This window comes from Lutra lutra, chromosome 4 (assembly GCF_902655055.1).
Source record: "Lutra lutra chromosome 4, mLutLut1.2, whole genome shotgun sequence".
Lineage (NCBI taxonomy): Eukaryota > Metazoa > Chordata > Mammalia > Carnivora > Mustelidae > Lutra > Lutra lutra.
Window position 1 is genome coordinate 9,995,506 of NC_062281.1, and position 26,316 is coordinate 10,021,821.

The 26,316-nt window shown below is 37.8% G+C and overlaps 1 protein-coding gene across 2 annotated transcripts in view; it reads right to left on the bottom strand.

Annotated features, from left to right (window-relative positions):
• Positions 1-26,316, bottom strand: part of EFR3A (EFR3 homolog A) — a 109,024-nt gene that overhangs the window by 68,298 nt on the left and 14,410 nt on the right. The window contains exon 2 of one of the 2 annotated variants that reach the window (XM_047725117.1): positions 1,464-1,540. In XM_047725117.1, coding sequence (XP_047581073.1) covers positions 1,464-1,540 — 77 coding nt within the window. Of the gene's footprint in view, positions 1-1,393; positions 1,541-26,316 lie in introns of those variants that run through there. The other variant, XM_047725118.1, reaches the window with a different exon arrangement.

The window sequence follows — 26,316 nt, forward strand, 5'->3', positions numbered from 1 at the left end:
CATGATTACCACCCATTACCCTCTACAATGAGGCTATGTAAACCTCCATTTGAAGGTTCTTAATCTCAAATGTACCCCTTGCTTTCTCTTGCACGCCTTTGCCTTTTCTCTAAAGGCCCCTCACTTGCAACAAAGAGACGAATCTCACTTCTCCAGATGGCAACACACCCTTCAAAGCCCAGCAAATCTCATTTCCTCAAAGAAAGCTTCCCAGAGATTGCCAAACCACAGTAAAACCTCTCTGCTTTAAAGGCAAAAACTTTACTACCCGTTTTACTTAAAATTTTGCTTACAGACTTATGCCTTAGGATTTCATATTTAGTATGCTGTTGCTTCATGTCAGTCAATGGATGGAAAGCTACTAAAGATGGGTATCTTATCTTTGGTCTCAATCTGCCACAAATTATCCAGGCATCTGGAAGCCAACAGTATGTAACAGATTAGCCTCTTCTAAATGGCTGAATATTTAAATCAAATCTGATTAAAAATGAGATATTTCATATATCATGAAATATATAGAAGTTAAGATAGCCAAAAGGTTTCTGTAATTGGCTATATTTTATTTATTTTTTTGGCAAACATTTTTTTAATTTTTAAATAATCACTACACCCAACAGGGGACTCGAACCTACAGCCCAATGATAAAAAATTGTATCCTCTATGGACTGAGCCAGCCAGGTGTCCCAGCTACATTTTAAAATAAAACAAACCCATCTAACATTTTTTGTTGTTGTTCATATCCATTTAACACTAGACTAAAGCAATCTTGGAAAACCTAGGACAGTGCCAAACAAAATTATTCCAATCCAGTTCCTTTGAAAACAGTAATCTTCCATAATCAAGTAATGGCTATAAAAAATGTATAAATATTTAAATAAAAAGAGAACAAACTGTCTGGGATATTATTCCTTTACTTTTCAATTCTCTTTTGAAAACTTCAGATCTTAGCTCAGATTTCATTTCCTAAAAGCCTCTGTTCTCCAGGCCCACATTAGGTATCATTCTGACCTACTCGAGAAGCGCCCTGTACTTCTCTCTATTACAGCATTCTTTCACACAATATTGTAATTGCCAATTTCCTTATCTGTGAGCTAAGCAAGAGCAGAAAACCATGTCTGTGTTCACAGTTGTATTCTTAGCATTTCGTACAAATAATCTGGCACTAGGTTCATAAATTTCTGAAAAGTATTACTTAAATATAGGAACCATCTAGACAAGAGAACACCATCTGTCCATCATTTCAAATGTACAGCTAATCTGTAAAAAGGATCTGAAAATTAGACAAGCAAGCATGGGTCATTTTAAAGTAAAAAAAAAAAAAAGATAAATATAAAAATAGTACTGTACATGATGGGATTTAGGAGTAAAAGTAGAGAAATGAAATTAGGGAAACCTTAGGGAGGTCAGCAGGGGGTAAGGATGGGTCAGCAAAGAGAAGGATCAGTAGATGTAGATCAAATTACTTTTGGATCTTCAGGGAATATGTTGTCCACCAGGCGTTTGTAGCGAGGACGCAGAGCAGAACAGCAGCAACACACTCCTGGTCAAAAAAAATAAAATCACAAAGTACAAAGATTATTCATACTGTAAACCTGACATAGAAATTCAGATTCTGAATATTAATGAGTTACTTAAAATAAAAAGAAAAACTGCAAATTGGCACTAATAGAAAACAGGAATGCGAATTGTATTACCAACTAAGAAATGAAAAACGTCCTCTCCCCTCCCCAAAGACACCAGGTCAAAGTGAGTATGTTAATGAATTATTCTAAAATTCCAAATCAAATAGTTTAGGGGTGTGTGGGTGTGTACAGGTGTACACGGTACACACACACACACACACCCTACCAAATTCACCCTATAAAGCTAATATCTATTCTGTACCCCCTTCACTTCCTTTCTAATCTCATCTCCTACCACCTTCTGTGTCCCCAGCCTTACATTCTCATTTCCTGGCCCGATCCACTCACAGTCCCAGCCACAGTGGTCTTGAAGAACAGTCTGCTCCCTTATGCCTGGTGAAAACAATTAATACGTGTATCTACATAATGCTTCATATGAAGAACTATACTAGAGGGGGAAACAACCTCAAAGGAAAGTCTGGGAATTTCAAAAACGCTCAAAGGCTGCTCTTTATAGTTTCAGTTGTGGGTATTTTGTAAAGAGCAACGGATTGGGATCCAGAATATCTGGGCTCATTCCAATTCTTTCACTTAAATGATTGAATTGCCTTGGGTAAAAGCACATCAGCTATCTGGAAAGAACCATGTAAGTGAGAGCAATTAGTTTTCTTGTCCTGCAAACTGGTAACAGGAATGCTGGTCTGGAGTCACTGTAAAATTATTCCCATGATTTACGAAACTGGAGTATGTGTGTCTCTGTGTAAGTGTGCATTTGTATATATTTAGAAACCAAAATATGGTATGAAATACTGCTTCAGCTAGAAATTAAAAGAACTCCGATCTAAGCAGACTTCTACTATCCTCTCACACAGTAAGGTTATGCAAGAGACAACTTTTCCAGATCTCACTTTGCTCGTGAAGCATACACCATTTTTGCACACAGTCGTATAACAAATGTCAACCAAGTGTCCAGCACTGACCAAAACAAGTTAAGACGGAGTCCAGATTTGCAGTGGAGCAGAGTCAATAAAGTGATAAAAACAAGAGAGACTTAAGATTTGTAGAGCATCTTTAGTGATCATAGAGCACTGTGCATATATAACATTTCTACAAAACTAGTGAAGTATTACTACCATTACTTTACAGGAGCGGGAATTGCAGCAGAAATGACCAAGTAACTTACTCAACAGCATTGTCTGAGTGAGAACCCAGTGTTTAATTCTGTAACCCCATGCTCTTCCCACAGCACCACAGATACTAGTGGTCAAATCAGTCAACATCTAACTATTTCATGTGTACTGATTATACGCCTAAGACCAGGCTAGATGCCATAAATACAAAAAAGCTGGAGAGACAAGATCTCTGCCCTTGAGTTTATAAACTTATTAAAAAATAGGGAATTAATTTCAGCAATATATACTTGGCACTATGTGCTGGTAATATGAAATGCTACCTATTGTTCAGGTTGTTTTCTACTTTAACAGAAGAAAAAAAATTCCAAAGAGTTCACTGGAAAATTTTTCAGATTAAGGAACATCAAAACACTTGAACTCTTTTTAGAGTCCAAAAGCAAACAATGGTCCTATTATGAGAGGAAAAGAAAGGGCAGGCGAGGGAGAGAAAAGCCAAGTAAGCAAAAGTCATATTTCTCTGTCTACTACGACAAATATAAAAATACTTCAGATAAATATTAATAAATTAAAATCAAATATGTCTTGAGTGGTTATTACGCAGAGCACCAAGCTAGGTAGTGAAATGATGAAAAAAGCTTGCAACCTGGTAAGAAGACTCAAATGAATGCTCTGTTAACACTAATGCAAGGCCAAATATAGTACATTCAAATTGCTATCATGGCAAAGAGACTAGTAAGAGACGGAAAAACAACTCTTACTGCTTCAGAGTTCCCTGTCAAAATGGTAAATTATGTTATTTTCAATAAGAAAAGACTCTTAATAGCTATTAAGTTTCACTTACATTGACACTTTCAGAAATCATACATTGCTTTTAGTTTAAAGAGGTTTTAGAAAAGATGTGAACTTAGAATACACACTACATTCAGCTTCTACTTTCAAAAAGCTTAGGTCTACTGAGAGAAACAGGAGTAAAAAGGAAAACACCGAACAGGCAGTATGGGGTTAAAGGAAAGGGTGACTTCAAAGGTCTCTTCCTGTCCAGCAGGTGGGCGGGTTACTTTATCTTACTACACCTATGCTTCCTCATCAGTTATGCCTTCTTTGTACCTACTGGGAAAATTAAAAATAAAAACGGTAACATATAGCAAGCATTCAATAAAATGGTAGCTACAGTAATGCAGTAAGAGATACTAAAAGGGGTAAGCAGGTGTTTGAGGGCCCTAGGGATAATCTTCATGACAGTAGGAAAATCTATGCTGTAAACGAAACATTTAAAAGTCGCATCTGAAACTAATGTAACATTGTATGCCAACTACACTAGAATTAAAAAGAAAAAAAATTCAACAAATTCTGTATATGGTTCACAATAAGTTTTCAGAAATAGTATCAGTACCAGTTTGGGGGGTGGGCAGTAAAATGTCATATTCTGAGCATGATGTGTGTACCATTATACTAAGTATTTTCCGACATTCCTCACTCATACACCAACTCTCTGAAGCAGTTACCATCATCTCCCTCTGATAAATGGGGTACAGGCTTATTAGGGAGGCCATCTGTCCAACATCACCCAGCTAATAAGGAGCAGAGCCCAGCCCACATCAGATGACTTCAAAGGGTAACTGCCATAACACATGCAAGTACTAGACAATTTCTAAACTAAACATTTTAGCTCCTCACAAATCACCAATGACCACGACGGCAGGAGTGGGTCTGACTCACTGACTACAAATGCACTACCATGCAGGGAAGTAAATGACGACAGTGACTTTCTCCAGAAAATCCAAAATGAAACAGAAACACCCTCCTGACTAGTTATTATGAATGAAAAGTTACCAACTATAGAAAAGATATATGAAACCAGAATTAAAATCTTTCATTTTACTGAGATTTCTATAAAATGACCATATACTGATGATAATATAAGGTTAAAATGACTGTGGCATCAGTAATCATGAAAGAAACACTATCAGCTACTTTTTTTTTTAAAGATTTTATTCATTTATTTGACAGAGAGAGATCACAAGTAGACGGAGAGGCAGGCAGAGAGAGAGAGAGAGGGAAGCAGGATCTCTGCCGAGCAGAGAACCCGATGCGGGACTCGATCCCAGGACCCTGAGATCATGACCCGAGCCGAAGGCAGCGGCTTAACCCACTGAGCCACCCAGGCGCCCCACTATCAGCTACTTTAAAGAAGAGAATTCTGTACTTGTAAACATCTTAAGAACAAGCAAAATGAAATCATTGGACCTACTCAGCCACAGAAATGGGGTTGACTCCCTTGTTGAAGTCAATTCATAGGGCTTGTCGAGTTCTGATGCAGGAACTTGAATGTAGTCTTTCATGTTGTAAGACTATTTTCTAGTCAATCTTCCTGCTTCTAGATCCTTTTCCTACTGTTCAGGAAGTACTTAGTTCACTTCATTTGTAATTAATTAGCAGAGGGTACTAATGGACTGTAACTTATCTAACTGGTTGCTGACATCAAGGGTAAAGCTATCAAGAACTTGATAATATCCATATCAAATTCTGCTGCTAAGATCAAAGAGCTTAAACAAGATACTACAAAAATGGATGTTGCTGGTTTACTAAAAGCAGATTTTCAGTTTAATAAAATAGGAAAATAAAGCTATTTACACCTTTTTTTCCTTAAAGCATTCCTTCAATTCCTCCTCATCCCTGCTTCTAATCCCTCCCAACAAACTCATTTGAGTGCCAGACCGCCCTATTTTTGACCACTTCCCAACTTTTTCTTTCTGAAGGACTAAGCATATCACAGAATGCCTCAAGCAACTGGCAAGTCTGAGCAATCAACAGGAATTCTTCCATTACATTTAATTCTAGTATATAAGGAGAAGGAAGTCCACTGTTCTGGACTGGGTGGAATTCAGAGCTTTGCTTATGGTACGTCAGTACAAACAGCAATTCTTAAGTGGGATAACTACAGAAAAATGGAACATGGGCACCAGTGGAAACAGAAAAATTAACCCCAAAAAAGTAACAAGCTACATATTAAAGTAATGTAGAGGCAGGCCCACGGAGCACTCTCATTAATGGGCCTTCTGAGTACTACCTCTCTACCACCTACATTTCAGCATTAGGGGTCCTAAATCCATATACATATGCAGTGCCTACAATGTAAAAGCCATCTAATGCACTTCTTTAGCAAATTTTGCATATTTCTAAATTAACCATTTCTTCTTTAAAGACACCCAAGATAATTTCTTCTCCGTAGTTCCCCTACCATTATTCTCATGGGGATTCATCCATGTCTCCTGGTCCTCATCTCAGGCAGGAATGAGCTGTACTGACCTCTGGCAACCTCCTCCTTCTTTGATGGTAAGGTGTTAAAATTAATTTCCATCCCCCCCTGGCCCACAGAGGCATTCACAGTAGGAGCTGAGTAACTGCACAGAAAACCTCACAGCTGTACTGAAAGTATGATGAATCAGGCAGAGGAGTGCACAAAGGTGCTGGGAGAATTCTGCTTAATAGGCCAGTGTTCTAAGTTGTTGGCCCACTGGTGAGTACTTCAAGTTTGTGATAATATTTGCTTTCCTATGCAACTCTGTGAGTGTGGGGGGTTGGATAATTAATAAAGACTCCTTTTAAAATAAGCTACTTATATTTTTAATAAACTATATTATCTCATCATAAGTTAAATCTGACTAGAAATATTAAAGTCTCCCTTATTAAACTATTAATGTCTCTATTATTTAAGACCAATACAGCATTGGGTACTTGGGATAAAACTATCTTCTGAAACAAAAATAAGTTACTAACACTGTCACTGGAGTTGAAGAACACTCAGATCTATTACGGGAACCAACTGTATAACTTTAAATTGGGTTTATTTTATGATTTATAGAAAGAATATAATGGTATCTGTATCTTCTACACAGCAATTATATTATCTCAATTAATTCTTACAAGTAATATACTGGGAATTCATTGGCGTATTTAGGGCTTACTAAATTTCATACTTTTAAATGGGAATGACTGATTACGGGATTTTGGCTCTTTCTGCCTTCACTCTATATTTCTACAACTGTAACAATTTCTTATATTTATTTATAAACATGTCTCCCTTTACCACTAGGGTATGAGTCCCTCCAACATAAAGTCCATATATCTTATTCATTGTTGTGCATGTCTGGTATATACTAGACATTTAAATGCTTTTTCATTAAATGAAGACCCAAAGTTCACTGACATATTAAACAGATTTAGTATCTGCTCTGATATGTGCTATAAGAATAAAAATAATCATCAAGAAAGTACACTGTCCACCACAAAACACTAAATACCAGAATAGGATTTCTCTGATAAACAAAAGAAAATGTCGACTGAATCACTTTAAACAATTCATGTTTTATTTTTAGGCCTAATAGAGGCAATCCATAATCAAGGTGAAAAAGGACAGACTATTTTTTCTACTGGAAGATTTTAAAAATTCATCACTCTGACAACTATAGTTCTATGGTATCCTGAATCCTGGAAAGATGAGAATCACATATATTTTCCCCACAGTTAAAATTAGAAGTCAAGTTACTTTTTCAGCTAGTGTTAGAACAATACAATTAAAAGGATTCAGTAATATTACAGTCCCACTAATATATAACCCTCCCAAGTACCAAAAGCTTAATATATAAATATACATATACACATACATGTACATGCTATATATAAAGTCTATAATACGGATGTTATTCCTGTACTTCCAACATGTATACAGCCACTGTATGAAGAACTACAGGGGATTAACAAGGTAACTGTCTACTTAAAAAGACAAAGGTTTAAAAATTGATTTTGAAATAAGATTTGCACAACATCTAACAAGGAATATCCAATGTATAAGGGTCACCGACAGAAGTTCAAAAGAGAAAGAAAGCACTTCTAGCTCAAGTGAAGAAAGATAATTATCTTTTACGAAGTAAAGGTTTTAAGTAAAGGTTTTACGAAGGACACAGGATTTGAGCTAAGTGCTCCCATGAAGAACAAATACACTGAACTTTATTATAAAGATAAACTGGGGACAGGGAAGGACAATTATAGTCAGATGGAACAATGCAAACATCACTATGGAGGATGACACCTGGAAAAACCAAAACACATTTTCTAATGGCCCACAGCTTAAAAAGGAAGGAACGTGGGAGGTGGCACAAAGGAAGCATCAAAAGCATTTGGTGACTAATTAGATACGGGGTCAAAGAAACGGGAACAAAGTAGTTTGATCTTTAGGAAAGTGCTCCTTTTAAGAGGATTTTAATCCATTAGAGGAATATTTTATTACACCATTCTTTCCACTTGTAATTCTATATCTTCTCTCCTTTCGTTCTCAATTTCACTACTTGTTCTTTATTCCCAGGCACATAAACATTATGGAAAAAGAGGACAATGAAGGCAATAAATGGAACTGAAACTTCAATCCTATTTTTTAAAAAGATGCTCTTTCCATTACATTGCAATATTTGGCTGTACAACAGGCAATATGCAGACAAATCCCTGATATACTTTCAAAACCACACGGAGATACATAAAGTCTTCAGGGGGTAAAAAAGCCTTCTGAGTCAACAAGTGACTGGTCTATACTCAACATCTGTTTACCCCCCACTATCACAATTTTTAAAGAAAAGTAAGTATTAGACATTCTCCTACTTAGTCAACTTATAGATTTATACGTAATTTAATTTTACAGTATACTATCATACTTAAATATAACTCAGCAGTTATCCAAAACAGAAACAATAAAATAAAGAATAATCCTGGCTTTCAGAAAATATAATTCTGCATGATTCCATTTGAAAATCTTCTGGAATCATCATATAGAACTAAATTATCACAAATATTAAAATCAGAAATACCATTCTCTATTCATTTCATCTTACATTGGCTTAAATAACAAATAAGAAAGGATCCAATGGATGACAGAAACCAGAGCTGCAACCAGGTAAGAAAAGTACTCCTACCTACCTGTCTCCACCACAGTTAGGACGTAACCCGTGGTTCATCCCCACTTCTAAGACTGCATGTATCCCTGGACCCTGCATGCCACAGACCTTCTTCAAATGTGCTCAGGTGGCAGTCTTGGAAAGGGAGTACAGCACTCCTGTGTCCCAATTTTCAGAGGTAAGTAATTAGACAAGGCAGAATTGTAAACTGAAATGGTATGTGATTCCCTTATTTAATATATAAAAAGCTGACTAAATATCTTCTATGATAATGTCAATAGTATCTTAAAGAACTATAAAAAGAGAGGTATCTGGATGGCTCAGTCGTAAGTATCTGACTCTTGATCTCAGTTCAGGTCCCTATCTCACGGTCCTTGAGTTCAAGCCCCATGCTGGGGCTCCATGCTGGGCATGGAGACTACTTAAAAAAAAAAATTCATAATAAGAATCACGTTTTTTGGGGCGCCTGGGTGGCTCAGCGGGTTAAAGCCTCTGCCTTCGGCTCAGGTCATGATCCCAGGGTCCTGGGATCGAGCCCCACATCGGGCTCTCTGCTCAGCAGGGAGCCTGCTTCCTCTCTCTCTCTCTCTCTCTCTCTGCCTGCCTCTCTGCCTACTTGTAATATCTGTCTGTCAAATAAATAAATAAAATCTTTAAAAAAAAAAAAAAAAGAATCACGTTTTTTGCATGTATAAATGTTTAAAAGAGAACAAATAGTATGTGAGCAACAATCTTCTTCATCCAAACCATGGTACTGCTATACGGATATTTACTTTGCATAATTAATAGGTTTCAGAGGAGGGGAGAATTATAGAGTGATTGAAGACATATTTTAAAAATCATGATTAAGAGGGAGAAAAATAGAGGACAGGCAAAAGGTAAATCAGACTACAGAGATTTTATAATGCAACTGGGAAAGTAAAATACTAAGTAATGATGTGTTTTAAGAGTCTTATTTAAACCATAGTCTAACAAAGACTCTAGCTGACCCCAAAACAACAGTAACAACAACAACAAAATCCTGATTGTCAAAAGGAGATGGAATTTGTTCAAGTAGGGAAATATGTGGCCAAGTTGTTATGGGTTCTGACAGTTTTCACCTCTGCAGTATATTTCAACAAATCGAGAGCTGAAGCTCTCCTACAAAAACTTACTTTCCACTTCTTAGAGCAAATCTTGGTAAACACACAACAAGATGGACAAAAAGTACAGGAGCATCTTACTGTAAGGAGGAAAGGTATTCTTGAAAGATAAACAGAAATGGAAATCTAGGTATATCTAAAGGGCTAATGACAAGTTCCTTTAATTTGGAAAATGACAAAAGAAACTGCAATTACAACTTTCCTTTAGTTAGAATTTCTTGAAAAGAACTCTTAGCACGAACGAGTATTCACAAACACCATGGAATATTGGCTTTTATGCCTTTTTGAAAACTGTTTTTGTTCCATCAATGCCTACACATAAGCAAATGGCCCAGGAATTCTCACCCATTTAGAAACCATTCCAAAAGGGCAAAAATTTTTTGAAACAGCCAAAACATTCTGCAGTTTAAAAAATAAGATTAAAAGGGTGGCTCAATGGGTTAAGCCGCTGCCTTTGGCTCGGGTCATGATCCCAGGGTCCTGGGATTGAGTCCCACATCGGGCTCCTTGCTCGGCGGGGAACCTGCTCCTCTCTCTGCCTCTGCCAGCCCTCTGCCTGCTTGTGCACGCTCACGCTCGCACTCTCTCTCTCTGACAAATAAATAAATAAAATCTTTAAAAAAAAATAAGATTAAAACAAATTAAAAATTCCACATAAAAAACAAAAGTTCTCATTAAAAATAAAGATGCTATTTGTGTTTCTTGAAGGGGATGCTGGAACATGATGTTAACACCACAAAGATAGGCCTGCAAAAGCGAGAAGGACCTCTATGGTGAAGTGAAGGCAAGAACTCACTTTGAAAATCACTGATTTAGATGCTTCTCAGGTCCAGAGGTGTTTAATACTTGAGTATCTTTAGATTGACTACAGATGCTATTAATAATAATTATGCCCAGACCAGGGGTAGATCTGTCCCAGGCAACCCAGGACCTGCAGTTTTCCTCCTTACTCTTTTAGAGTGAGTACTGGGACATGTCTAAGGGCACCTACAAAGTAGTCAGATTTCCAATTACAGCTACAAAATAAGGAAAAAGCAGCAAAAATCCAGCAAAGGAAGATGAAGAGAAATGTAAGAGGAAAAGAAGAATAGTAAAAAAAAATAATAATAATAACAGATTAAAAAAAGTAGAGCGTACCTATCTTTAATTTTCCTTATATATGATAATTACTACCTTAATATATGTTTCAATAATTTTTGTATTAAGCTCATTACTGATAAATCCCCTGTCCATTTATAATTAAATGTTTTATAAGATGCCTACTACAGTCAACGTACTAAGCTAGGCATTGTTGAGATGTTATTTCACAAAATTGGCTTCTAACATCAAGACTTATAAATAAATGCAAGAGGGGCACCTGGGTGGCTCAGTCGTTAAGTATCTATCTCTGCCTTTGGCTCAAGCCATGATCCCAGGATCCTGGGACGGAGCCCCACATCGGGCTCCCTGCTTGGCCCTCTCCCACTCCCCCTGCTTGTGTTCCCTCTCTCACGGTCTCTCTCTCTCTGTCAAATAAATAAAATCTTTATAAATAGATAAATGCAAGAGTATAAGAAATCAAAGTTAGAGAAAACAAGGATTTTTTTCACCAAAAACAAGAGATAGATGCAAACCAAATCATAATTAGCAGCAAGTGAGTGAATTCACCCTCATTATATACACCCAATTATGGTGATTTTTCCACGAAAAGTTTTCACGAAACTTTTCCACGAAACAATTACCACCATCCTCAATTTCCCTAACAAGGTCAATAGTCACAAGTTTTCTACTGTGTCAATGTGTTTATTGTCTTCATGAAGTTACCTCATAAGAAATCCTACACAGGGGCGCCTGGGTGGCTCAGTGGGTTAAGCCGCTGCCTTCGGCTCAGGTCATGATCCCAGGGTCCTGGGATCAAGCCCCACATTGGGCTCTCTGCTCAGTGGGGTGCCTGCTTCCTCCTCTCTCTCTGCCTGCCTCTCTGCCTGCTTGTGATCTCTCTCTGTCAAATAAATAAATAAAATCTTTAAAAAAAAAAAAAAAGAAAGAAATCCTACATAGACAATGCTTCCATAGTCCAATCAGTGCTTCTCTTAGGGTGCAGTCTCCTGGGGTATTTTTTTTTAATATTTTATTTATTTATTTGACAGAGAGAGAGAGATCACCAGCAGGCAGAGAGGCAGGGAGGGGGAGAAGCAGGCTCCCCGCTGAGCAGAGAGCCTGATGCAGAGCTCAATCCCAGGACCCTGAGATCATGAGCAGAAGGCAGAGGCTTAACCCGCTGAGACACCCAGGTGCCCCTGGAGTATTTTTTTTTTTTTTAATTAAACATTCTCTGGCCCCACCCAGGACCTTCTGAGTCAATCTTTAGAAATGGATACCAAAATTTCTATTTCTAAAAATCACCATGGCTTCCTACTGTGACCCTCATGCACATCCAAATTTGAGAACCACCGCTCTAGAGAACCACTCCCCTCATATAATTATTTAAAGAAGCATATGACTTTTTCTAACTGTGTACTTTAGGGACTTGGGACATTGTCCTTACCTAAGTTATGCAACAGACAAAAAGTTGTAATCCAGGCTGCACCTGAAGATCTCCTAATACATTACAGTGAATGAATCATATAAAGCACTAAACACAATGACATAAATGATAAATGAGAGGGCATTTGGAAACCATTTAACAGAAGATGCTGCTGACATGATAAAGACCTACCCCTGCCAACAATGAGCCAGTGTCTGTGGCTGAGATCTCCAGAATTTCCTCATTACTCTGAAATGCTGCCACCATAGCTCCGTGTGGACTAGATTTTCTAAGTAACTCATATAAATGAATATCTGGCAGACCCATGCTAGAAATAAATCAGGGTGACACACTAAATGGCCTTGAAGATCCTAAGTACTGCAAGCAAAAGAAAACAAATGATCATGATCAGGCTTTGTAAATTTTCTGTACAACTAACAAGACCTTTGAAATTTTCCCATAAAAGACTGCTCTGGTATGCTTCCCTGTATTTCATGCCACTGTGTCCTTAAATTTACCACAGTCCTCAGAATTATTTTACATGAAACAAGTAGAAATATAGCTATACAGTATGCAAAAATGATTCTATTCTCTTCTCCCCACCTTTTCTAGAGAAGACTTCTACTACAAGAAAGAATGACTTTTTTTACTGTCCAGGTGAAGGAAGTGAGCATGCCCTACAACATAAGCCCCCAATCTCTACCCTTTGCACACTTCCTTACAGAATGCCCAGAACGTAATGAGCGCTCAATATCTATTTGTTGAATGAATGAACAAATGAACCCTTAAGGGTTCCTTTTTCAGATCTGCTTTCTGTAAGTCACTCTTTCTGCTTCTATGTGGTAAGTATATTTGGGTCAGCAGCCACCCTCTACGTGGCCACAATGGCGTTATGAAGTTGGGAGTCAGGATGTTCTCCTTGAAGAAGGCTGGGTAAGTATGTTTGCTCTGCCAACCTGGGATGTCCCTTAGACACACTGTTGAAAAGTCTAGATCTGGATGACAAATAGCCCTTGACAAAAGTCATCTCACATTCTTCAACCCAGCTTTATTAGCAACAAAGCTAGTATTTTAACTGGCATTAGATTGATGTTTACATTTCTCTCCGTTGGTTCCAAACTTAGAAGTGGACAAGGGTGTACTGCAACCCTCTTAAATAAATCAGCAAACACCTATACCTCAGAAAATACATCTGAGGGGCACCTGGGTGGCTCAGTGGGTTAAGCCTCTGCCTTCGGCCAGGGTTATGATCTCAGGGTCCTGGGATCGGGCCCCACATCGGGCTCTCTGCTCGGCAAGAAGCCCGCTTCCCCCTCTTTCTCTGCCTGCCTCTCTGCCTACTTGTGATCTCTCTCTCTGTCAAATAAATACTAAAAAAAAAAAAAAGAAAGAAAATACATCTGATTGGGAAAAGTTCATAAACCCAAAAACATTTATTCTTTTTAGTCCTTAATAAGAAGACTGCCAAGCCCTAGTCTGAGTGCAGAGCATACAAATCCAAGGTCACAGTCTCTGGCCTTCAGCAGCTCATGATATGGTGTTGGAAGATAATCACACAGAAAACTCTAAGTCTGTGTGGTAACAGCTATGGTGCACCAGGATGCTCTGGTGCGCAGAGCACAATACCTAACCTTCCTGCAAGAAGCAATAACTGAGTGTTGAAGAAAAACTAGGAATTAGGCCAAGAGAAGAGGATTATCAATCCAGGTGGAAGGGGTCAAATATGTTAAAACTCTGAGGTTTCAACAAGTGTATGTTTTTAATTTGGAAACATGCATAAAGTTCTGCAGCCTCAGAGAAGGCTAGACAAACCTGCAGGAAGTAGACCCGGAAAACCAACCAAATGTAGATGGTAAGAGGATGGAGGAGTCAAAATAACAAGGCGATGGGACAGTTCAGAGAAATGATTGGATGGTGCTGTCACTGACCAACAAGGAACAGAGAAAGATACATTTTGGGGTAGGAGGAGAGTATCAAAAAGGAGAGAAGACAATTCCACTTTGCAAGCATTCAATGACAACCTGAAAGTAGGAGATCCCTAGTAGGCAAGTGATCTAGACCAGAAATATAAATTTAAGAACCAAAAACATATAAGCCATAGCAAAGCAGCTAGCTGGGGATCATCAAAGACAAATGGGAGGGAATTAGGGAGAACCCTGGGGAAAGTCAACACGTAAGAGAAGATCAATCAGCTGAGGAAGCAGTGGAAGAGAAGACAACTAAAGAAACAGAAAGAAAACTGTAAAAGAATAGTGTTAGAGGAGCACCTGGGTGGCTCAGCGGTTAAAGCATCCAACTCTTGATTTTGGCTCAAGGTCATGATCTCAGAATCTTGATATTGAACCCCCTGCTGAGCAGGGAATCTGCTTGAGATTCTCTCTTCCTCTCCTTCTGCCCCACTCTCTGTGTGCACCCATTGTCTCTCTCACTCTCTAAATAAATAAATAAATAAATAAATAAATAATAATAATAAAAGAATAGTGCTAGAAAAACAAAGGGGTTTTCCAAATCTTGTACCTTCTACAAAAGTACCAATTACATAGATAAAAGAAATAAGGACTTCAAACAATACTCCAAAAAGAAATTAAGATTATTTTTAAAACAAAAAAATCTCAGATTTAATGGTAATGTGAATTAAAATTTCATGATGGATTAAATATTTTGACCAAAAATAAATCACAGCAGTGACAGTTTCAGAATATCCAGTCTGAAAATCACTGTTCAAGAGACTCTATACTTAATACGGGAGAAAAAGAAACTGATGACAGTTTATGATTATAGGTTCTTACTAAAAATGACAGATAATACGAAAAGATCTAGTAAAATTTTGCTACCGTTTTAATCAGTTTTTAGTAGTTACAAATCTTCTACTTAAACTATAGAACTAGATTACGTTCTATAATTTTGATTAAATAATGAAGGATAAAATTATTGACTAGAATGAGATAATCACAAAACTACAGTTCTACTACAATAAAGATCAGAAGAAGAAAATTTTACATCTGCGGAATCCCTATCCTTCATTTGGCACTTAGTGTTGAATGTATAACAACAACAGAGATTTCTTTTTACAAGATCAAGAACTGGGCACTGGTCTTACTCTGTTTCGTTTTGGGGGGGGGGGGGGCGGCACTGGTCTTATTCTAATAATAGATTCATTTTAACAGAAGTTTGGGAATTTTTCCAAGACAAACATTCAAAGAACATTCTGACTGTTTCCTATGACTACTAAACCAAGCAAATTAGGTTTATAAGGTGTCTTCTACATGTAAGGTGCCAGAAATGCAAGAGGCATATATTCACTCAATCTAGAAAGGTAAGATTCAAAATAAATTCTAGTTGTTGTGCTGTATTTTTCATCAACAAAGACAATTTTAAGATTGTGGTTACAAAACTACCGTCTGTAACGTCTGGGAAGTTATGACGAACAGGAAGTTCTAAAAGGCTGGGAGCTGACAAGGCTCACACAGCTTTGCAATCTCACATCCATGACTATTCTCTCACTTGTTCTCATGTGTTGCTGGAATTCGAGTTTCCTAAGACCGGGGCTATATCTTACTCACCTACCTAACAGAGCTCCTTTTTCCTTTTTATTCAAATAATGAACAAATAAAAAATCAATTTCCAATAAGCAGAGATCAAAAGCACAAATCAATAAACACCAACCATAAACAAAATTATAAATTAAAGATTTGTGAGGGTTTTGTTTTTGTTGTTTAAGATTTTATTTATTTATTTGACAGACAGAGATCACAAGTAGGCAGAGAGGCAGACAGAGAGAAAGGAGGAAGCAGGCTCCCTGCCGAGCAGAGAGTCGGATGCAGGGCTTAATCCCCAGACCCTGGGATCATGACCTGAGCCCAAGGCAGAGGCTTTAATCCACTGAGCCATCCAGGCGCCCCTAGGATTTTGTAGTTTTAAGTAATCTCTACACCCAACATGGGGCTCGAACTTACAACCCCAAGATCAAGAGTCACATGCTCTACTAAGCCAGCCAGGCACCCAATTTGTGAGTTCTTAATAAACCTATTCTGGTTCCAAGACTATGTTACACTAAAAGCCATTTTATTTTGTGTGAGTATATGCAGGACCACCTAAAACCAAGTAATGTCATATTGATTTTGGTGACGATGTTTACTTCTCTGTCTAAAGCCACACTGGCACCAAGTTAATCATATAAAGTAAGAATATTAAATTATTGGGGCGCCTGGGTGGCTCAGTGGGTTAAGCCGCTGCCTTCGGCTCAGGTCATGATCTCGGGGTCCTGGGATCGAAGCCCGCATCAGGCTCTCTGCTCAGCAGGGAGCCTGCTTCCCTCTCTCTCTCTCTCTGCCTGCCTCTCCATCTACTTGTGATCTCTCTCTGTCAAATGAATGAATGAAATCTTAAAAAAAAAAAAAAAAAAGAATATTAAATTATTCATACAGTATTTTTCAACCTAGGATGTAAGAACATTGTCAGGGTCGGAAATTTCAAGCTGGGGAAACACAAACCTAGAAGACTTCTAATCACTGCCACAAACCTCTGAATTTAGCTCTAACAATTCTATAGGTTAGATATAGAAAAAGCAATGTTCTGCATGTCACATCTTCAAAAGCATTGGGAAATTAACATATATGAAGAAGAGGGCAGGCTTCTCTCTCTGGTTCCCTTCCCCAGGCAACCTACTCACCCTCCTGCCGCAGCCTGGCATTATTCATCAAGGAAGTTTCTGATGACCACCCGATGCTGCGCACAGCCCACTCTTCTCTGCCGTCACAAGCACTACTACTTGTTTAAGGGACCTACGGATCCGTTCCTCCTAGAGGTCTATAAACTCCTCAAGGACAGGCTGTGGTTTACTCATTTCTGAAAGACTCAGAGGGTGAAAGATTTTGAAAGGGTAAGGATTCAGAAATGTATAAAAAGCAAGTCTACAGGGATACACATTTTCCCTTAATGTGAAAGCAAAATGAAATCTTGGAAATTTGGGAGTCCTCTCTGATATATCGGAATCAAAAAATTTTTAAGATTGTATCAGTTGTAGTCAAAATGCTACAAGAGAAAAAGCATTTGACCCCCACTTAAAAGACATAAAAATTGAAAGTGGATATCACAGAAACTTACTGTTATGTTTCTTGAGCTGCAGAGGAAGTAAATTTTGACAGCGGGCAGGTATACAGCTTCAAAAGAATTTTTAGTATTTGGCACCATGTGTATGCCATGATACTTCATTTTGTAGTACTGTGTCACAACAGAACTTTAAGGCTTTGATTTCATGATCGTAAGGTACGAACACATTTTTTCTCTCTCAAGTTTGATCATTGTTGAAATGTGGTACTATAATATTAAAAAAGAGCACTATCACAGTCTATTGATCTTAACTATATTAGTATATAATATATATTTATAAAGAAGTTAAACTTGAAATCACAGAAGAGACAAACTGGCCTTTTAAAATCAACAGAATATATTCTGGAACTCTGACTAATATACTGCAATCTGAGATCAATAACTTAAGCCTCTGAAACAGCCATTAGAATATTTGAACTAATGCTCCATTCTGTACATTTCATGATTTTTAAACCATGCATACTATTTAAGCCATGCCGCATATCAATCTTACGCTGGTATGTTTACTGTATACATTACTGTTCTCTGTTCTGTGCCTTAATAGCAAAATCTGAGGAAAGAGAGAGACGATCTGCAGATTTTGTGCGTTCTAAGATCCCTTCAGCCGAAGGGGTGCCTTGCTGGATCAGTTGGTGGAGCACATGCTGCCTGATCTCAAGGCTTTTAGCTGAAGCCCCACACTGGGGACAGAGATTACATTAAAAAAATAAAATCTTTTTAAGAAAATCATAAAGGTCCTTCTGCTACAGAAAACAAACCATTTATTCTTTAGAACTTTTCCATTCAGATTTGCATATTCTTTAGAACTTTTCCATTCAGATTTTTGCAAAAGAGTATTTATATCCTTTTTAAGTTTTTGTGTTTTCTATTTAACAACTTTGAAATCGAATTTCTTTATAATAATTTCTACATAATTCTCTGCATGCTCTTCATCACACTTTAGTGGTCAGAAATGGGGTACAACGCATTAACTGCCTGTAAGAGCTAAGTAGGTATTTTACTGTTAACTAAAGAGTGGTTTGCCCTGCTTCATGGATTCCACAAAACTGAACTGCTGTGGGTTTGACTAACTGTAGATGGACTGTAGTACGGTGTATTTGAAAGCTGCTAAATGCAATTCGTAAGAATTAACAAAATCCTTCTTTTCTTTAGTTAAAAAAATGTTTAACACAGAATGTCACACAGTAAGTGTTCAATATCAGATATTACTCAAATATTGAAAGGACATCATGTAAAAAATGATGGTATCATGGGATACCCACATAGAACAGAACTTAAGATAGAAGTAGGCAAAATTATTGATAATTCCCTGAAAGTTTCCAAATAGGATCATCTACCAGTTCCTGTCAAGACTCAAACTGGAGATAAAACTAAGTAATCTAAGATTTCTTCACTCAAAATGCACATGACATTCTGTCTTAAATGCAAACGAACATTAATGAATACCAATTACTTGAAAGGTACTATAAAAGGTACTTCAGAAGTACAAGAAAAGACCAGCATTTGCAGTGGAAAATATTACTTAACAAGGACTCAAATGTTTGAAAGGGCAGAAGACAGAACCACATGCAAAAAATATTAATAAAATATAAGAGACATGAGGAATTAAATTCCAATGAGAAAAGTCTAAGATTGCTTCTTAGAGGATGAGAACTGTGAGTTTAGCCAAGCATAAATTCAAAGTAGATGATTCCTTAGAGATCAGAAGGAAAAATGAGAAGTTTCACTTTGTACACAATATGAACAACCCAAAACGTGTGAGCAGTGAAATGGCATTACGAAACTATGTAATTACAAGTTTAGTCTGTTGAATACGTCAAAGGGTTAAAAAAATTACTTAGGGAAAAACTTTAAGATAGTTACATTCATAGCTATGAGGGACAATGCAGAATCTAAGACAAAGTAGGAGATCTATGAAAATCTGATTTAAGACAACTGTGCTTAAAAAAGCATTTATCTTGATCAAAACTCTTCAGAGTGTAGAGACAGAGGGTACATACCTCAATACCATCAGAGCCATCTATGAAAAACCCACAGCGAATATCATTCTACATGAGGCAAAACTGAGAGCTTTTTCCCTAAGGTCAGGAACACGGAAGGAATGTCCACTATCACTACTGCTATTCAACATAGTACTAGAAGTCATAGCCTCAGCAATCAGACAACAAAAAGAAATAAAAGGCATCTGAATTGGCAAAGAAGTAGTCAAACTTACTCTTTGCAGATGATATGATACTTTATGTGGAAAACCCAAAAGACTCCACTCCAAAACTGCTAGAACTCATACAGGAATTCAGTAAAGTGTCAGGATATAAAATCAATGCTCAGAAATCAGTTGCATTTCTCTACACCAACAACAAGACAGAAGAAAGAGAAATTAAGGAGTCGATCCCATGTACAACTGCACCCAAAACCATAAGATACCTAGGAAGAAACTTAATCAAAAAAGCAAAGAGCCTGTACTCAGAAAACTATAAAGTACTCATGAAAGAAACTGAGGAAGACACAAAGAAATGGAAAAATGTTCCATGCTCACAGATTAGAACAAATATTGCTAAAACGTCTATGCTACCTAAAGCAATCTACACATTTAACATAATCCCTATCAAAATACCACCAATTTTTTTCAAAGAAATGGAACAAATAATCCTAAAATTTATATGGAACCAGAAAAGACGCTGAATAGCCAGAGAAATGTTGAAAAAGAAAGCCAAAGTGGGTGGCATCACAATTCCGGACTTCAAGCTCTATTACAAAGCTGCCATCATCAAGACAGCATGGTACTGGCACAAAAACAGACACATAGATCAATGGAACAGAATAGAGAACCCAGAAATAGACCCTCAACTCTATGGTCAACTAATCTTCGACAAAGCATGAAAGAATGTCCAATGGAAAAAGCTCTCTTCAACCAATGGTGTTGGGAAAATTGGACAGCCACATGCAGAAAAATGAAACTGGACCATTTCCTTACACTACTCACAAAAATAGACTCAAAATGGTTGAAAGACCTCAATGTGAGAAAGGAATCCATCAAAATCCTTGAGGAGAACACCGGCAGCATTCTCTTCAACCTTAACCACAGCAACTTCCTCCTAGAAACATCGCCAAAGACAAGGGAAGCAAGGGCAAAAATGTATTACTGAGACTTCATCAAGATCAAAAGCTTTTGCACAGCAAAGGAAACAGTCAACAAAACCAAAAGACAACTGACAAAATGGGAGAAGATATTCGCAAAGGACATATCAGATAAAGGGCTAGTATCCAAAATCTATAAAGAATTTATCAAACTCAACACCCTAAGAATAATCCAATCAAGAAATGGGCAGAAGACATGAACAAACATTTCTACAAAGAAGACATCCAGATGGCCAACAGACACGTGAAAAAGTGCTCAACATGACTCAGCATCAGGGAAATACAAATCAAAACCACAATGAGATCGCACCTCACACCAGTCAGATTGGCTAAAATTAACAAGTCAAGAAATGACAGATGCTGGTGAGGATGTGAAGAAAGGGGAACTCTCCCACACTATTGGTGGGAATGCAAGCTGGTATAGCTACTCTGGAAAACAGCATGGAGGTTCCTCAAAAAGTAAAAAATAGAGTTATCCTATTGTACTACTGGGTATTTACCCTACAGATACAAATGTAGTGATCCAAAGGGGCATGTACACCCGAATGTTTATAGCAGCAATGTCCACAATAGCCAAACTATGGAAAGAACCTAGACATCTGTCAACAGATGAATGGATAAAGAAGATGTGAGATATAGATAATTATATCTCACATCTTCTTTATCCATTCATCTGTTGACAGATGTCTAGGTTCTTTCCATAGTTTGGCTATATATATATACACATATATATATAAAACATATAAATAAAGGAATACTATGCGGCCATCAAAAGGAATGAAATCTTGCCATTTGCAATGACATGGTTGGAACTAGAGGGTATTATGCTTAGTGAAATAAGTCAATCAGAGAAAGACAATATCATATGCTCTCTGATATGAAGAATTTGAGAGGCAGGGCAGGGGGTTGTGGGACGTAGGGAGGAGAAAAAAGGAAACAAGATGGGATCGGGAGGGAGACAAACCGTAACAGATTCTTAATCTCACAAAACAAACTGAGGGTTGCTGGCGGTGGGGGTGGGGGGGTAGGGTTGGGGTGGTTGGGTTATGGACATTGGGGAAGGTATGGGCTATGGTGAGTGCTGTGAAATGTGTAAGCCTGATGATTCACAGACCTGTACCCCTGGGGCAAATAATAAATTATATGTTAATAAAAACAATTTTTAAAAAAGCATTTAATGTACTAAACACAGCACAAAGAGTAAAGTTTAAATACTATGATCAGATTTTCATCTTTATATTAAAATAACTTTAGTTTCAAAAAATAACTTTAGTTTCTTAATTATATGTAAATTGGTATCATTTCTGAGTATATAAAATTATTGATGGCAGGATCTGGGAATGATTCCTATGGTTTAAAAAGCTAATTATAAAAAAAAATTTTTTTTTTGTAAACAAGTATCATATTTTGGTAACAAAGAACCTTTACACTGGTCTTTAGCTGTCATGAGAAACAATCTACTAAACCTTCTTTTCGTGGCCTATTCTTTTTATGGTATCTGAATAAGCAATTCTTAGCAGGATGTACCAATAACAGCAAAGCAAGTCAACAGGGACTTAGAACAAAAACTAAATGTCAAAAATGTTCACTGTGCTGCAGGTTTCAGATTTTTAATTACTCAAAGAAAGAACAAACCTACCAAATATGTATCAATGACGATTTCAAAGTCTATCTCATTCACCTATGCTTGCTACCATTCCCACTTCCTTGTAAGTCTAAGGACACTGATTTTTTTTTTTTTAAGATTTTATTTATTTATTTAAAAGAGAAAGGGAGCACACAAGTGTGAGTAGGGGTGGGCAGCAGAGGGACAGTTAGAGAGAACATCCCAAGCAGACTCTGCAGGGCTCCGTGTCTGATCCTGAGATCATGACCAGGGCAGAAATCAAGAGTCAGACACCCAAATGACTATGCCATCTAGGCACCCCAAAGGACACTGATTTCTAAGGAAAGCTGAAGATACACTGGTTTGTAGGACACAGTTCTTCCCACACTGCATACTGACAAAGGTTAGTTAGTTGACCTTAGCTAGCTGATGTAGGCTGCCATTTCTTCCTCATTTTCATGCTTTAATATTTTCTTTCTAAATTAACTTGCCACACAGGTAACAAGAGAGTCCACTGAAGTTTTTGGTTCAAACCTAGACTCACAAAAACAGCCTTTATTCCTCCTAAGAAGTTGTCTGAATGTGGCATTTCCAGTTTGTGAAAGTGAAAAAAAAAAAAAAATCTGACATTTTCCATATGCCTTTAAAAAAGGCTGTGAAATTTATAAGGCAAAATGAACACAGAAAGAATATGAGTATGAAATATTTCATTATATGTCAGAAATATATTGAGAATATAATGGAAAAGATGACTAGTAGAGTATCCACAATTAGACAATTTGTAAGATATCAGAACATACCTACAAAAACCGAAATCACTCATTTTATAAAATATACATGATTTAAGGGCCTATCTGAACTATATACACACATTTATTTAAAGATTTTAAAAGTGGGATGCCTGAGTGGCTCAGTTGGTTAAGCCTCTGCCTTTGGCTCAGGTCATGATCTCAGGATCAGCAGGGAACCTGGTTCTCCCTCTGCCTGCCACTTTCCCTGCTTGTCCTCTAGCTCTCTCACTCTTACACGCTCTCTCCTCCTCTCTGACAAATAAGTAAAATCTTTTCAAAAAATAAATAAATATTTAAAAAGTAAAGTCCGTTGTACTTTGCCAAAATAGGGAGCTCTCCAATTTATTTATGCTTCATTGCCAGGTTGGTCTTAGAGGCAAACCTGGGCACAGCTTCCACCTCTTCAGCCTTACTTCCCAAATAAATCATAACATCTTTCACAATAAAAACTGTGACTATTCATAGTTTTCAAACCAAGTCCCAATCTTTCTCTTTCCCGTGCACTTGCTCATGCCATTCTATCCATACAGAATAGGCTACCTTAAAAAAAGTGTATAGATGATATGAGTTCAGTAGTGAAGTAATAGGCATTCCAACTACACAAGATTCCTGGAAGTGAAATCATCTACAGGTTATAAACTAGTAAATTCACCCACTTCAAACATAACTCATCAAAGAGTTAATAAAGAAAGCATGAGACAAAAGGAACTTTAGAAAGAATTTGCAACAAATTGTTAAAACAGAAAGACAGTCAAGAATAAAGGCTAATGCTGTACCTAGAACAGTTAACATGGCAATGGGTTAACAATCAGGACAGTGGGAGAGTTTGGAGCTGTCAGGCTCCAAAACATTCATTTGTGGTAACAAAGCTGTCCATTTACTTGTCAGGAATACTTAGAGGATTAAAGAGACAAGTGAAAAGTAAAGCTAACTTTTTTTTTTTTTTTTTTAGGATCTTGTTTATTTATTTGACACACAGAGAGAAAGAGATCACAAGTAGGCAGAGAGGCAGGCAGAGAGGGGGGAAGCAGGCTCCCTGGTGAGCAGAGAGCCCAATGTGGGCTCTATCCCAGGACCCTGAGATCATGACCTGAGCTGAAGGCAGAGGTTTAACCCACTGAGCCACCCAGGCGCCCCAAAGCTAACTTTTTAAAGCAATGAACAAATGCTGGGGATGAACTGTGTTGCTCAAAAAGATGTGCTGAAGTCCTAACCCCACTACCTACAAATGTGACCTCATTTGGAAACAGTTTTTGCACAGCTAATGAAGTTAAAACAAAGTCATACTAGATTAGGGTAGGCCCTTCATCAATGACTGGTATCCTTATAAAGAGAGAGACAAAAGGAGACACACAGAGAAGGCCAGGAGAAGATAAGAAGAGATGACTGATGCGGCCACAAAGGAAGAAATGCAAGACTGCCAGCAACCACCAGAGCTAGATTAGGAAGGAAAAGACTCTTCAGAGCCTCAAGGGCAGCAGGGCCCTGACCACAAATTCGTAACTTCCAGCACTGTGAGAATACTCTGCTGTCCTAAACCATGCAGTTTGTGCTACCTTGTTACACCAGCCTTGGAAAAGGAATACAAGTAAAATTTCATAGAGCCTGTAAACCAATGAGTTCTATAGTTATCAGATATGTACCATTCCTTCCAAATCAACTCAAATGCCAAACTGATTTGAAGTCAGCTCCCAGAGAATGTAGTTCATCCCTTGATATTCCAGTCATTCGAACTCAAACATTCTTTCCCCATCCCAGAAGCATACAAAATGATGGAGATACAGAAAGAAAGGATTTTTACTCAATTCTTCTTTTTTTTTCCCTAAGATTTTGTTTATTTATTTGACAGAGATCACAAGTAGGCAGAGAAGCAGGCAGAGAGAGAGGGGGAAGCAGGCTCCCCGATGAGCAGAGAGCCTGATGCATGATCCCAGGGTCCTGGGATTGAGCTTGATTTGGGGCTCGATCCCAGGACCCTGGGATCATGACCTGAGCCGAAGGCAGAGGCTTTAACCCACTGAGCCACCCAGGCGCCCCAGAATTTTTGCTCATTTCTACCAAATTTCTTTAGATGCTAGGTATACTTGAGTTTAGGTATATGAATGTTTGGTCTTGGTAAAAGAAAAAGCAACCAAGCCATCAGTTTCCATCAAGGTTTAATAGATAAGCACGGTTTTTAAAATGGAAACATTGTAACTAAAAAAACTTTCACCTTCATGTCTCAAACACATCTATTAGAGGGTCAACTTATTTCCCCCTAAGTTCCATGTTCAAGTCCTAAATTCCAGTGCCTCAGAATGTGACTTTATTTAGAGACTGGGTCTTGCAGAGGTAATAAAGTTAGGATGGAGTCATCAGAGTGAGCCCTAATCCTATATGACTGGTACCTTGCTAAAGAGGTGAAATTCAGATACAGACATGCATACAGGGAGAACTCTGTATGAACATGAAGGTGACCATCTATAAGCCAGGGACAGAGGCCTGGAAAACACTCTTCCCTCACAGCCCTCAGAAAGACCCTGCTGACACCCTGATTTCAGACTTCTGACCTCCAGATCTCTGAGCCAATAAATTTGTTGTTTAGGCCACTTGGTCCGTGTTACTTTGTTAGAGCAGCCCTAGACAACTAACACAACATCAAAGACTAAATGCAAATTCCATTAAGACACAAATTCTGGTTTCATGGATATAGTGCAAAATACAGTAGAAAACCAGAAGACCTAACCAAATGGCTAATTTACCCCAGGAATTCCCTGCTTATTCCTGATCAGTCAGTCGAGTCTTTCAGAGTGTATTCAACAAACATGCGGCTATCTACTATACTCCGATTTTATCTTCCTTTATGCTCACAACCTTATGAGGAATCAATACTTACAGGTTACAGAGGGAATCAGCAAGGTAAGAGTCCAAGGTCACACAGCTAGAAATGCTGGATCCAGTTAAAAGCCTGTGCTCTTTAACAGTTTATGCATTGCACTGTCTTCCTGAAATGGCTTAAAAACAAGGCAAACAAACAAAACACCTGAACTGTTTCGTTTGTGGAGACTAGAGCCACATAGTTAAAATATTACGCAGCTGCCAAAAAACTATACTATTACTACCACAGTACAAAAGTCAGATGGCAGAGAATGGAGAAATGACACCCAGCCTGAGAATGTGTCATATTACAAAACATCCCATTTCTAGAAATTATCTTCTTTTCCTATTTATGCTACTCTGAACTCTGAAATACCCCCAAGAATACAAGAATGTGTATGAAAAAAGTGAGAAGCTTTTGTTATGTTCTTTGAGTGCCTCACCAAAAAGTCACCACATCCT